At 39.9% G+C, this 16,023-nt stretch overlaps 1 protein-coding gene across 1 annotated transcript in view; it reads left to right on the top strand.

Annotated features, from left to right (window-relative positions):
* Nucleotides 1-194: 194 nt before the first annotated feature.
* LOC5570676 (putative glycerol kinase 5) overlaps nt 195-16,023 on the top strand; it is a 33,303-nt gene continuing 17,474 nt past the window's right edge. Inside the window, exons 1-3 of the mRNA XM_001659220.2 lie at nt 195-354; nt 9,657-9,769; nt 9,875-9,968. Of these exons, the coding sequence (XP_001659270.2) occupies nt 297-354; nt 9,657-9,769; nt 9,875-9,968 (265 nt within the window). The 5' untranslated portion in view covers nt 195-296. The remainder of the gene's footprint in view (nt 355-9,656; nt 9,770-9,874; nt 9,969-16,023) is intronic.

The following is a 16,023-nucleotide window of genomic DNA, read 5'->3' as shown; positions in this document are numbered from 1 at the left end:
TTTCAAGGTTTGAATGAATAGGTAATACATTATTACATTAGTATACAGTTCTCGGAAATGAAATAGCCCCACGCCGCGCACTCGTCATGCGCATCCACGTGCTTATTCGCGTGGCGGGAAAATTTCATTCATACGCTTCAGCCACAGACATGCGCACTGGAAACACCCAAAAAAAAAACAAGTGTCATAGCTTATGGATAGTTGTTGTATTGAAACATACCGCATCAAATCTGAAAGTTGGTTTCTTGGTAAAACTCATTTTCTAATGATCCAGTCCCGTTGGCCAAGATCGGGAAATGCGGCTGCGATTGCGGAGTTCAGCGATAACGTCCGAGGCGTTCCTATCGACGACGGGTGAGTACTTCAAATCAGGCAGATCTAGTGATTTGTCTTGTTCGCTTCATCCACTGTTTACCATTTTGTTTGACATGAATTCCCAACTTAGATGAACTTATTTTTAGTGTGCTTGTTATCTAGTGTAATTAACTCAAAACGTTTAAACCCAACCAAAATGTCACACACCTTTGTATTTAAACTGTTTAAATGGTGCATCGTACTGCCCATATTCGCATAAAACTCCCATGTTATATGGGATTTCCTATCCGTCATCAAACGTCAACATCCCACCTAGTGTTTGGAGGGGATTTTAACCTCCAAATTGCCAAATAACCTCCAAATCATCACCTCCAAGTTAGTTCTAATACCCTCCGTTATGTGAAATATGATGGCGCGTCGATCGTCGCAAGTTTATCGTTAAACAGTCAATAAGCATTTTCATGTGATAGGTCTGTCTATGCATTTGTTTAAATCAGTAAAAGACCGGTGCTAACAAGAGGCTGTCATTTCCATAGAAGAACTGTCAAAGAGCTTCCAGATCAGCTAATTTGGAACGTCTTGTGATGGGTCTGGCATGCTAATATTAGCAGGAACATGGCCCGTTCGAATTTAGCACGGTTCGGCTTTGGCAAGGTTAGATTTTGGCAACGCGGAAATGCATATGCGAAAAAAAAACAAAAATAATCGTGTTAGTCACCAATCCTGCTAATCTCAATTGTTTCTGTGGGCGTTTTTGGGGCTTACCATGTTGAAAGCGGGTAAATTTAATTCGTGTTCATTATTATAGTGCTAAAATGCGTAATGAAAACAACTGTTCGATTTTGGCAAGGTTTGATTCACGCAACATTAAAATGTTTGATATTATGTTACCATGATCGAACGGGAACTAGTACGAAACTAGCGTTCTATTCTAATATTTGGTAGTTGGCCAATGACTTGCTCATGGATCATGGATTCCTTCAGTGATTTCTTCGTGGACGTTTAATCAGAATTATTTTTCGAAATTCTTCGAGGTATTCATTGCAGGATTCTTTTAATTTTTCTGGCATTTCTACAGGATTTTTTCCAAAGATTGCTTGAGAAATTACTTCAGAAATTCTTTAATCCAGTTACTATTCCTGTACACAAATCTGTAAAAAAAACATCATCCATCATCAAAATCTACCTACGAATTCATCTAACTAACAAATAACTTTGATAAATTCCCTCCCCTTGGTTATGCGACCTTGCCGCGATGGGAGAACACAATCCATTAGCCCATTAGATGAAAACCAAAGCCGTAACCTGTAGTGGTGGTATCACATTTTGGCATTTTGAGACTACATACATGTCCTTTGGAACTACATACTTCAGAACTCTGGATTTCATTAGATAAATATCTTCAATGCTATACCATATGTTAAACTTGTAAAAATAATCACAATGCACTCAAAATTTATCCAAGTATTCCATCAAGGATTTCCAAAAAAAAAATCAAGAAATCTTGTCAGTAGTGTTTTTTTTTTATTTATCCAGAGTTTTCAATACTGTTGCTGCATTAAGGAACTATGGGCGATCAGGTGGCCTATAATCGAAAAAATGACTTTTCTGTTACACTCAAAAAAATCCAAACGTCATTGCTACGTGAAAAATCACGTAGATCATTCCAAATTCATTTTGCCTCCACTTTACCTGACTAAGATAAAGATCACTAAGCCATTCATAACCATCAAATAGTGAATCGGTAATTGTTACTGAGCTTACCTATCGCACTTACGTGAAATTCACGTAGGTGCCTATGTTCATTTTGACATCTGCATGTTGTACGTGCATTCGGTGTTGAGCGCAAATCCTAAGATGGCGCCCGCTTGATTTTTGAGGAACTTCAGAAGCTGCTGAACTTTAAACCCTGTGTTAGATTGATTTCAAGGTAAATATGCTTTGAATACCGAAGAATCCCTGCATTACTTCATATTTTATACCTGATTTATAACCTCTATCAATTATAGCACGCGAAGGCGAAGGCTACAACGAGACAGAACAAACTCACAACATTTGGGAAACAGGATTCACAATGCTCAGATTGAATATAAAAATATCACAATCTTTTAGGTCTGTTTACATTTTCCAATTGGGAATTAGTTTTCTTCCAAACCCTATTAGAGATAAGGTTGGTCTATATTCCAGTTAAATTTAATGCAAAACCATAAAGGTCCTATTGAAACGCTTCGTAAAGGCTACCGGAAAATCCACGTAGCTCTTACGTGTAGCGCCGGTGGAATGGATGAAGTCCAAAAGTTCATGCGTTCATTCTTGGCTACCTATGATTAACGTAAGAGCTACGTGGAAAGTGCGATGGAAAAAAACCACGTATGTTTTCACGTAACAATGACGTTTGGATTATTTTGAGCGTAGGTTTTTCTTGTACATCATTCCATAGTAAACACTTCTTGTAAGATATTCCTGGAATATCAGGGCAAAATCTTTTATAGTTTAACTGATACAGTATGTCAAAGTTGGAGTTTTTAAGAAAAATAAAGAATACCGTACAAACACAAGATACACATTGAATACAATATACTAAAGCTAAAATTTATTTCCAAGGATGCTTTGAGATGTAAACTAAAGGATTGTAAAGAATTCAGCTGCACAATTTTGCCCTTTTGTAATTCGGCGCTTTTTTCAATATATCTAACAATTTTCTATTAAAAACAGCTAAAAAACATTCAGAGAATAACTGAATATCGCTAAACCATTCAATCATCATTTCTATAATCATACATATTAGAACTCACAATATTTCTCGAAGACTTATACAAACAGACTCAAGTCAGAAAAGTCAACAAACTTACTTTATCAATCCTACGTGTTTCACAAACGAAATTCTACATGTTCCGCTCTAAACCAACTCGATTTTTCACTACTAGAACGTTTATTTTCCGAATTTACAAAACGACGAAAGTAAGATTCTCCACTTTCGCAACCTAACCGCTACTTTCGCCACTCCGTTGTATGGGAGACAGAGTGACTTAACCACGAATCAAACAAAACACTACTTGAGTCGATTTTACACTGGTTTAAAATCGTCGTAAGTAACTGATTGAAACGTCTTATCATTTTGTCATACATTTTTTGTGGGAAGTGATAGGAACTACCTTCAGTTTTAACGCGAGCTGATTGCATGCAAAATTTAAGCGATGTACACGGTAAAAAATGTTAAAAAGGGGATTCATTTTAAAACAGTTTTAGAAGAAAGGTTGTAATTCTTCTTAATTAATTTTCTCAAAACCCTATGAAAGTTACTTACGTCGATTTGAAAAAGTAATCGAGATTTATATTGGTTTGCACTACGTTAATCGCATAAACGGCTTATATGCATAATTAATAACAAAACTTGTTATTTCGCTATAGGCCCTATTCAAAAGTTAGTCTGAAAACTTGTTTTTGAAAATAAAACTTGAGTTTGAAACTCATAAATACGACATAAGATTGAAAAATATATGTTTGGCCGCCAGTACGTATGGAAACCGCGCATAGTGTAAGGTTTACCTGAATTGATCAATTTCTCTTCATCGAGTCTCTTTTTCGCTAACAACTTTTCTAAAAAATATCCTCAATGTTTTTGATTCTTTTTCTCACAACACTAAAATATGCTTAGAAAATGTAATCTGTTTTCTGCAAGAATGAGAAGAAAGTAACTGTATGGTTACAAAACTGTCGATTGTTGTTTTTAATTATGTTATATGTCGGACCCTTCACGTTTCTTGTGTGAGAACAGTAAAATATAAAATGCTACAGTAGTGATAGGGTCCAGTATCGTTAATGTTTTCATCCGCTACCACTTGTTAATTATGCGGAACGATGATACATATATGAAACTAGAAGGCTTGTAAATGGTGATGATGGGATCGGGAAATGCACGGACATTGCCCAAATTTGGTCTCTTTTGGTACCGTAATTTCGGGTAAAATTGATCATTTTTCGCGGTTCTTCTAGTCTCTTTTCTATAATGATCACAATGCCAAACAACTAAATGCAGGAAAACAAGTACGAAGGTGAGCCTCATCGACTTATGTACCGAAATTTTCTAACAAATGTAATTTTAGTGTTAACAAATACCCCTAAAATAAAAAAAAATCAGAGGATCTCATTTCGGGGAGAAATTGATCACTTGTCAATGCCATTATTTTTAGTTTTCAAAACAACTCTATATGATAAATTTGAGCTCCCTGAATCCGAATATGCTTGTAAAATTCTTAACAATGCAATATTTATATAAATAACGAATAGTTAAATTTCAAGAATTACGCGGAAAACGCCCAAATGTATGCAATTTCCTAAGGAATTCAATGATATGTAACAAAAATTCAAAAACAGACAAACAGACGTAACACTTAAAACAAATTTCGATGAAAATCATAGTCGCGAGAACATACACGCCCAATGCTAAAATCGATGTGTTTGGCCGATCGGCCAACAGGTGGCGGTAGTGTGTAAACGTCAAACACGAACAAAAACGACGCGAGCGCTGCGGGTGGTGAGTTGGCAACCTATCATTTATTCAAATCGACCGTTAAAAAGGTGGTCGGTGGACTTCGATGAGAGTGTGACGTCTGTTTGTCTGTGATTCAATTATTTTAACCATATGAGCAAATTGGTACGAGTTTTGGTGATGAAATCTGGTTTGGTGATATATATCATGCATCCTCACAAACTTTCAGGTTTATACCATGTTCAAATCCTTGCTTATAAATAGAAGTTCATAGGTGTTTGTCAATACTGCACCGTGCATGATTTTGAAATTTTTCGTTATTTTCATAGTAATAAACATTCTTTAACGCAAAAAACTTCACAACATACAATTCGACAATAGTTACGACAAGCAACGTTCATTTACTGCAACTTACATTGATATTTGTGCTCAATTACGAATAAATAAAATCGTGTGATACGATGATCAATTTCACCCTTCTGATCAATTACACCCGATTTTACGGTACCAGGCGTCCATGTGCTGTGAACAAGTGAACAAGTGTTTTGTGAGTGCAACTATTAGCACTTAAATAACAAAACATGATACAGTTTTTAGAAACACGACTCAACTCAGAACTTGTTTCCAAAAATGGGCAAAAAGTATAGATTTAGCACGTTCGAAAAAATATCGCAAAGCCTTATCTTATTTCTCAAATATATTCATAGTAATTCTTGCGAAATAACTGGAAAAGATTAAACTTGTTGCTGTTTAATAAACTATAAAAGTACACATTTTTTGAACGCAAAAGCTAGTACATATACTCTAGAAAGAGTTCGTCTGGTAAAGTTTCAGTTGTATTAACTCATCGAACGTATCCTTCAAAATATCGTGGTCAACAGACACCATTTGTCGGCACCAATAAGCAAATATGTTACATTTGAGGAACAGAAAATCTATTCGACGCCATATTGTGACTAAAAAGTGACCATTTGGGCCGGTTTTTGTGCAATTATTCATTGGGTCATATTTTTTCAAGCAGCATGTAACAGTCAATGGAAATCGATATCTTTGGATGAAGCCTCATTATGTCTGCTCGCAAATGCGTTATGAAGGCCTTGGTGGATATTGGTTTCAATAAAAATGCAAATCAAACTTTTCAGTAACGCACATCCTATGCCAAAAAGGGACATTTGTTTTAAATTTGGGAATCGTGATTTAACTTCTCCTTTATTTTTTGGTGATGTTATTTGAAAATCAAAGCAAATCTCGAATCATTGACGAGCTCCAGGCAAACACTTGTGCTGAAATCATCGCCAAGGCTTTTGAAGAGCTCGAAAAAGTAATGAAAAACTCTTTAAAAAGACCTCACTATGCAATGATTATTAATGGCAGCCAACTCAAATATAGAAACTGATTAATTATTTACAAAATTATTCAATTTTCAAAAAAAAACTGACTTCAATGATGGCGCATCCTGTACTTTGATGCACTAATTTGTCAAGTAATATAATTTGTTAAAAGTACCTTGGTCCCAATCAAACAGTAACTCACATTAAATTGATGTTTTATTCTGATAGTGATCTCAGTATTATAGTTGGGATTCGCTCGTGTGGGCTCCGCTACCTGGAATGATTCAATGGTTGGAAAAAAAAAAAATCCAGCATTCGAATGTCAAGAGTAGTTGTCTAACTTGCTTTGACGTCTGAGCACCGTCGCATTGATGTCCCCATAAATAGAACAAATGTGCAAGTAAATGTGGTGTAGGGAACCGGATCCTATTCTTCGCACTTTTGATTCACTTCGGCAGCCGGTTTTTTGAAAGCGACTGAGCTCATATTTAGCCACAATAAGCGCCGTATTGAACTGCTTCTTATTGCACAATTTCCCGGATAATTTCTCAGAATCCAAAAAGTATGCACCACTAACTAGTAAAAGAATTTGCGTAGAATCTGCCAACGATTTGCAAAACAAAAACACCAAGCTTTTCATCAAGAACCCACTTAGAATATGATCAAAAATCCGTCCGAATTTCCGATAGGAGGGCAGCGTGACATATTTTTCCTAATTCAACAGTACAAATCGTGATGTGTTGTGAATTTTTCTAGGAGAAGCTTAAGATTCTTGGTAAATGGGTCAACGTGCAGAAACTCTTATAAATATTTCACTGGAGTTTCTTCAATAATTATGAAAGCTTTTGTAGAAATCGCTGAACATATTCTTCTCGGAACGCCTTGGAAGCTCTTTAGATCCTCCTCGACTAACGCCCACAGTACCAAGCTCGTGCTGTGTATAACAAGCGAGCTTTGTCCGAGATGCGTGTACTCAATACACGATGCCACAGGTCTTGTATAAATCCATGAATTTCGCTCTTGTTCTAATATTAATATTATTCTAATAATTTGTTCTATTTGTTCTAATATTAATATTATTCTAATAATATTAGAACAAATGCGAAATTCATGGATTTATACAAGACCTGTGGCATCGTGTATTGAGTACACGCATCTCGGACAAAGCTCGCTTGTTATACACAGCACGAGCTTGGTACTGTGGGCGTTAGTCGAGGAGGCTCTAAAGAGCTTCCAAGGCGTTCCGAGAAGAATATGTTCAGCGATTTCTACAAAAGCTTTCATAATTATTGAAGAAACTCCAGTGAAATATTTATAAGAGTTTCTGCACGTTGACCCATTTACCAAGAATCTTAAGCTTCTCCTAGAAAAATTCACAACAAATCACGATTTGTACTGTTGAATTAGGAAAAAATAAAAGGGACCGTCCATGAATGACGTAGAATTTTATTGAGGAGGGGGGAGTCTACGGTTTTGTGACGAACGATATATTATTTAAGTAACGCTGCCTAAGTTCCACTATAGATACGTGTGAAAAAAAAGGACCGTATTCTGTTTATTATTTTCTCGGGAAACTCAAAAAACCCCACTGCTAAAGTGAATCGAAAGTGCCAATAATAGGGTTCGGCTATTCGTATTCGTATCAAAAACAAATTTGTAAATTTCTCAGTCCATTTTCTCAATGCCTACTTTTCACACCGTAGTCTGAAAATTATATTTTTTTTGTAAGCGCTGCTAAGTTACCTCGGGAAACTTTATTTCAAAATTCTTCGAAGAATCCAAAGAAAACAAACAAGACAGATTCACAGCATTTTGACTATTCATCCATTTTATGATATTAGAAATTATTTAGGGAATTATAGAACACCATTTGATAAATCTCTCTAGGTGAATTTTGCACAAAAAGTAAGTCACTAAGTTGATCTAATTAATGATCTTGAAACATTCTCAATCTTGTTGTTATGACCGTCTTGAACAAAAAGTTACTTTCAGTTTAAGGTCCTGGATTACATAGGGGTAAATAATTTTCTTGACTTCTATAAACATAAAGAGTTTGGAATTTCGAATGTGGACGCGCCACTGATTGTAAATCACAGACATAGCGCAAAAGATTCAGTGGGATTCTGATAGACTATTCTTCACTGCCTGCACTTTAAAATTCCAAATGTTTCCGCATCAAAACGATTTATTTACTTTTGGACACAAAAAAAAGTGGTCAATTGTTTTTGAGGTTTGCGTGTACTTTAATTTTATAGGGCCACGATGCTTAGTCAATGTGACATAAAAATGTCAATTCCAAAAGATTGTACAACTTGGTAATGATGTATCGGATGGCTAACCAAGCGTGCAATAATTCCAGAACGCCTGAAACGCGTTGCACTCGTTTATCGGGTACCAAAGTGAGTCATAGTGAAAATACTGCCAGCAAAGTATTCTCTTTACAAAATAGTGAAATCAGTGGGCACTCTCTTGACTTAGTTGACAAACGCTTAAAATTAAAGCTAGGTCATATAGAAGGCATCTGGCTGAGAACCAAACTCCAGTTCGAATACTGAGGTTTATTTCAGTTTTATGATTTAAGACTATCTAGCATATTGTAAGAATTTGGATGCAATGTTAATTATCACAAACATTAGGAAATAAATGCGTGGATTCTGAATTCAAACACTAACTTCCAACGTTTTATCATTCTCGTTCCCTCGCTTCATACCGCCAATAGAGAATCGAGAAGTTCATGTGACTACTGCGCTACGTCGCGCACCAATACAGCCAACTAAAGTCTGAATGAATTTGATTAGCATTTCTTTATCAGTTTACCATGTGTTCGCTTCGCGCATCATTTGCCGCTAGCCTCTGTGTAGTATGGTTAGTGCTTAACCATTCATTACGTCTCGTTATACTTTCTAATGCGATTACTGAACTTCCAAAGAACACCGCATATGTTATTGTACATATGACTTTTCATTCGTTGATACAACAATCCACTCAAGAACCGTAGTTTATGGACGAACCTACACACATCTGACCACCATGGGTGCCATACATCCCACACCATCTAAATATAGTACATGTATGTAGATTATGAACATGAAGATTACGCTTGATATATGTACCCTCGCTGACTCTCTCTCTGTGGGGATACCCGCGACGGTGTGTCGATCATCGTTTACCGCAAGAGACTTCAGTTGAACGACGTCACTCGATCAAGCCGGCAGTCGTGAACTACTTCGGCCACGGTAATTTCGCGCACTTACAATTTCACCGAGCCGGTCAAGTTTTTTCTTTCGCGATTTGAGTGTTTCGTTTTTTGTTCTTCATCATTGCGTAGCGTGGTTGTGATTGGTTTGCGTATTCTTCAGTTTCTACCGAGTCCATCTCCACTCTACTTTAGTAGCTAGTTACATATCTACAATATACAGTTTCGATACTTCTCTCGTACTCCTCGCACGCTTCTGGGGTTGGACTGCACTGCATTCGGTCCGGAAATAATAACAAACGACCGAAATAAATGGAATCAGCCGAGCGGTACATTGCATCGCTGGACATTGGTACCACGACGATAAGATGTTTTATCTATGCGGCCAATCGCGATATCGGCAAACTGGAAGTCGTCGGGAGTGCCTTCGAACAAGTGAGAGAACTCTAGAATAGGCAGTTGAGATTTAAGTGTATTTGATTGAGTCAACTTATTTGAGTGATTTTTTTTATTATCTGTGCGATTGCATCTCCCAAACAGGTCGAGCTAGTATATCCAGCGCCGGGACAAGTGGAGATCGTTCCCAGTCAACTGTGGGATAGCGTGATCAGTACCATAGCGAATGCCATTAAAAGTAAGTAAGCAACGTGCATGCGTTGATGAGGACTGCAAGTGCGCATTTTGCGGTAAGGTACGTGTCACACAAATCGTACCTATAAAGTGTACTCGAGGCCAGTCCAACAAATTTGGGGACCACTCCAGGTTTCGAAATCAGATTTTCTGTGATTATTTCTTATCGAGCCGTTCATAATCGTGTACTATAAATTGAGATTATGTAGCCACAACGGCCTTCTTATTACCGAACAAATTGCTCAAGTTGTGCCACGAAGAATCGTGCTTACTTGCGGTCCAAAACCGGATTGATTTTCACGTAAGCATGCATACGAGACTTGCATTCGCGCAAAATTGCAATTGCGTTTCTCTCGACGTATTGCCGCCTTTTAAGTGAAAGGTCATATTGTAAGTGATTTCAAAATTGGCGAGCGAACTGAAAAGGGGATACGCAATATAACATCCGAAAGGACATCGATGGCCATGATGTAAAATGAAAATACAATAGCTTACTGGACCTGATTGAAGATGATTGATGATTTAATGCTGGGGAATAATACATTTTTTATTAATCGTTTGGTTGTCACACCGTAATCCGGGGGCAAATTGATCACTATTTTACAGCTTTGTGTTATTTTATCCTTTGCAATTTAAATATTGTCAAATTAATTTTGACAAATTCAGTACTTCATTGATACAAGTTTATTTAATCGATTATTTTTAAATCATATTTAACATTTTATAAAATTTGTTTTAATACCAAAAATTGAAAAAGCCACCCTGAGCGAAATTGTTCATCATATATAAAAGCAGGTAAAAGAATAAAAAAATAACTATCTACTAAATTTAGTTCTGCTGAATCTAAAACTGATGTCTTAATCTAAAAATGGCTTGTGTAAATAATTGAATTGAATTGCAAAATTAAACTTTACTTCTTTAACGCCTTTCACTTTACCAAATCAAACGTATACCCCTATATGTAGGCGATTTCCCCTGAAACAAGAACGTTCTTTGAGAACAAACGGTTTTATGAGCAAAAAAAAACTATGTTTGTAATGCTGTACTCTTTCAAAAATGAGTTCAGTAGTTCACACTTAAGCTTACACAACATTTCAAACACTTAAAGGTAGCATATAGGCTTAGCACCAGGGGAATGTTTAGCACTGTGACACCTTCAAAAACTGTAAATACAGTTAACTCTCCCTTACTCGATATTTCGTATCTCGATGTCGAGTTAGAGAACCATAGTAAAAATTGGTTTTCATGGCTACCTCGATGGTCTTTTGGACCGCAGTTACATTGGTTTTGTGTTCTGTAACTCGATGGTCCCTTCAATATCGAGTAAGGAAGAGTTGACAGTATTTCTATGCAACATTGACCTTAATAAAAATCAAATGATCAAAATCATCATCAGACATCTATAAACTAGAATATATATAATATCTATGATGCCAGCGAAACATTCAGCATTCTTGGAAGGAAATGCTAATTCGTACCGACCTAATCGAATTCGCCCAGTGATCAATTTGCCCCCGGATTACGGTAACCACGATTCCTTGATATCAAGTTTTACTTTTCTTCGTTTTTGATCTTTGATCAATGAAATCTTTATCAATTTATCTACTTTTGTCCATGTTGGTCAATTGAATAACTATCAATAATTACCAAGAAAATTACTGTTATTTAATTTACGAATAAATATGAGGGTAAATTTGGCAGAATCTCCTTAGAAAACTCAAAACTGGCGTATGCCAGACAATTTTAATTGTGATGAAAATGTAGGATGGATTTTATTAGAATTGTTGGGGACACTGGCAACTCTAACCCAGAAGCTACCACAGGGCTCACCGTTGGCAGGCGACTGTCATCTGGATCGATGTCGTATGTGCCAATACTATAACAATCAATGTCTGTCCAATTAGTATGTTCTATTGTCTCGCAATGAAGAGAACAAGTTTTAAAGTGTCCCGCGAAATAAACCTCTTTTTAGTTTGTAACGTTAATTTATTCGCCTCGTCACGTTACAACAGTGGCGACGAGAACGCGAGTATTTCGTAAGTTTCGCGATAGTTTCGCCGGGAAATTCGCGTAGAGAAAACGCGATCGAACTTTAACCACGACGCCACCGCCGAACAAAAGAAAGCGCACCTTCAGCACAATGGACGGGCAACAGCACGTGGATGCCAATCAGGGAAACGTCCCATCTGGTCGGAATCAACATCCGAATGGACATCCACAGTACCTTCAACAGCAGCAGCTTCCTCATCAACCACCGCAAGGTCCGGGGAACAGTCCGCCCGGTCAGCATACGCAGTATCGTCAGCAGCCGATTTTCCCACCAGGGATGTCAGCGGACAATGTAATTGTGCAAATTCTGCAGCACCTCCAGCAGCAGCAGGCAGTCACGAACCAGCTTCTTCAACAGCAGCGCGAATCCACCCAACAACAACAGGATTTTCTGCAGCAGCAGGAAGCGCTTTTCCGGAATGCGATGTCGTCAATCAACGTTAGCGTTCCACCCAATCCAGAAGCCATTCTGGATTCATTAGCTGGCAACATCAAAGAGTTCCAGTTTGATTCTGAGAACCACTGCACCTTTGCTGCCTGGTATGCGCGTTATGAAGACCTGTTTGCGAAGGATGCGCGCAGACTAGATGATGATGCGAAAGTCAGGTTACTTTTGCGTCGCCTGGGAACCAACGAGCATTATAGGTACGTGAGCTATGTTCTTCCAAGTACACCGAAAGATTTCACTTTCGACGTCACGGTACAAAAGCTCACGGCGCTGTTCGGGACCACCGAATCAATGGTGAAAAAACGCTACAGTACACTTTCCATCACCAAAGCCCCGACCGAAGATTACGTCACTTTTGCGTGTCGGGTGAACAAAATGTGCGTAGAATTCGAGCTGTCGAAGATGTCCGAGCAGCAATTTAAGTGCTTGATGTTCGTTTGCGGCTTGAAAGGAGAGTGCGACGCTGATGTACGAACCAGGCTGTTAGCGAAAATAGAAAGCAACGATGACGTCACCTTGGAAGCGATGATCGAGGAATGTCAGCGGCTTATAAATTTGAAAAACAACACAGCGATGATCGAAAGCCCATCGGACCAGGTGCAAGCAATCAAGGGAGGTCCACAGCACCACAATAAGTTCCGCAGACGTTCGAAAGATGGGCGAAAAGCTTCTCCAGTGCCAGCTGAGCAGAAGAAAACTCCAGCCACTCTGTGCTGGAACTGCGGCGCAATGCATTTTTCAAATCACTGCAGTTTCCGAAATCATCGTTGCAGCGAATGCAGACAGCTTGGCCACAAGGAGGGTTACTGCTCCAGTGCAAAACGGTCGTCCAAGCCAAATAAGTTCTCCACGAAGACCATCGCACTATCCGTCGGCAATGTCCAAAGCAAGCGTAGGTTTGTGCAGGTGCAAATCAACGGTGTGCCTGTGCGTTTGCAATTGGATACAGCATCGGACATAATCATTGTGTCCGAACAAGTTTGGAAGCAACTAGGCCAACCAACAGTGGTTCCAGCAACACAGATCGCCAAATCAGCATCGGGTGAACAACTCGAATTGGAGTACGAATTTGCATGTGAGGTGTCGTTCAACGGTTTGGCTCAGCATGGCCGAATTTTCGTCTCCAAGCGTTCACTCAACTTACTTGGCATCGATCTCATCGATAAGTTTAACCTTTGGTCACTGCCGATGGACAACTTTTGCAACCAGGTAAGCGGTGTACCAGTTGATGTCAGTTCCTTGCAGAAGGCGTACCCCAAGCTGTTCAGCAATTCTCTGGGCCTGTGCAACAAGACCAAAATCAAATTAGCCCTCAAAGAGTCTTGTCGACCGGTTTACCGCCCTCGTAGACCAGTTTCCTACGCCATGCTCCCTACAGTGGATCAGGAGCTCGATCGCTTGGAACGGTTGAACATCATTTCACCAGTGGACTATTCCGAATGGGCAGCGCCAATCGTGGTGGTCAGGAAGGCAAATGGTAGCATACGGATTTGTGGGGACTACTCCACTGGGCTGAACGAGCGGCTTCAACCTCACCAATACCCGCTTCCCCTACCACAAGATATTTTCTCCAAGTTAGCGGGCTGTACGGTATTCAGCACAATCGATTTGTCCGATGCGTTCCTGCAAATGGAAATCGATGAAGGTTCTCGCAGCATGCTCACCATCAATACACACCGAGGTCTGTATCAATACAACCGACTACCACCTGGTGTGAAGGCTGCTCCAGGAGCATTCCAGCAAATGATAGACACCATGCTGGCTGGACTCCCGGGTACGTCTGGCTATTTGGACGATGTCATCGTCGGAGGCAAAAACGCCGAGGAGCACCAACGCAATCTGCACGCAGTTCTGCAGCGGATCCAAGAGTATGGATTCACCATACGGCCAGAAAAATGCTCTTTTGCGCAACATCAACTCGGGTATTTGGGTCTTTTGTTAGCTATAAAGAATATGCCACCACCAAAAGACCTCTCCGGCGTGCGTTCCTTTCTGGGAGCCATAAATTATTATGGGAAGTTTGTCGCAAATATGAGGACTCTGCGCTATCCGCTGGACGAGTTACTCAAAAATAGCTCATCGTTCAACTGGACGTCGGAATGCCAACAGGCATTTGACAAATTTAAGGAAATATTGTCCTCAGATCTACTGCTCACTCATTTTGACCCAAAGCAGGAAATAATAGTGTCCGCCGACGCGTCATCGGTTGGAGTTGGGGCAACTATAAGTCATAGATTCCCTGACGGCATGATAAAGGTCATCCAGCACGCTTCTCGGGCACTTCCTGCAGCTGAGAAAGGCTACTCCCAGCCCGATCGCGAAGGTCTAGCGATAGTGTATGCAGTAACCAAATTCCATAAATTCATTTTTGGAAGAAGATTCCGGCTCCAAACAGACCATGCACCGTTACTACGAATTTTTGGGTCCAAAAAAGGGATTCCGGTTTACACGGTCAACCGGCTCCAACGATGGGCCCTCACATTACTCAACTACGATTTCTCCATGGAATACATCTCCACTGACAAGTTCGGGAATGCTGATGTGTTGTCCAGGCTCATCAACCAGCATGCGAAGCCAGACGAAGATTTTGTCGTTGCGTGCACAGCCCTGGAGGAAGATTTGGGGTCAGTAGCGGTCAATAGCGTAAATTGTTTACCTCTCAGTTTCAGTATGGTCCAACAAGCAACCAAATCCGATCCAGTTCTTCGCAAAGTTTACCGTTTCGTCCGAGACGGATGGCCCACATCAAAGTTCGATTCGCTGGACAGCGAACTACGACGATTCCGCGACCGTCAAGAAGGGTTGTCAATCATCCAAGACTGCATTATGTTCGGGGACCGATTGGTGATCCCCACATCATACCGGAAAAGATGCTTGAATCAACTTCACAAGGGTCATCCAGGTGTGCAACGGATGAAAGCCATAGCACGCAGCTATGTTTATTGGCCGGGATTAGACGAAGAAATAGCCAGTTTCGTTAAGAGTTGTCAGCACTGTGCTTCAGCAGCACGGTCTCCTCCAAAAGCCAGGCCAGAACCGTGGCTATCTACAACTGCTCCATGGCAGCGCGTTCATGCTGACTATGCTGGCCCTTTGGACGGAGAATTCTATCTCATCGTCGTCGATGCTTACAGCAAATGGCCGGAAATATTTCCAACCCGGCATATCACGACGAAAGCCACCATCAACCTGTTTCGCTCGCTCTTCGCCAACAAAGGAATGCCGGAGCTTCTCGTCACAGACAACGGCACCCAGTTCAAGAGTGCGGAGTTTAGTCAATTTTGCAACGAAAACGGTGTAAGACACGTCACAACGGCTCCTTTTCACCCGCAATCAAACGGCCAAGCCGAGAGATTTGTCGACACCTTCAAGCGGGCGATTCGAAAAATTCAGGTGGGAGAAGGCACTATCAAGCATGCTCTCGATCTTTTCTTGCTCACGTATCGGACTACACCAAACCCGAACGTGCCAGACGGGAAAACACCTGCTGAAGCCATGTACAACCGGTCACTGCGAACATCCATGGATCTTCTTCGTGTACCTCATGAACTGTTAACACATC

Source organism: Aedes aegypti, chromosome 2 (genome assembly GCF_002204515.2).
Source record: "Aedes aegypti strain LVP_AGWG chromosome 2, AaegL5.0 Primary Assembly, whole genome shotgun sequence".
Classification (NCBI taxonomy): Eukaryota; Metazoa; Arthropoda; class Insecta; order Diptera; family Culicidae; genus Aedes; species Aedes aegypti.
Note: the sequence above shows the minus strand (reverse complement) of the source record. Positions and strands in the feature narration are given on the sequence as shown.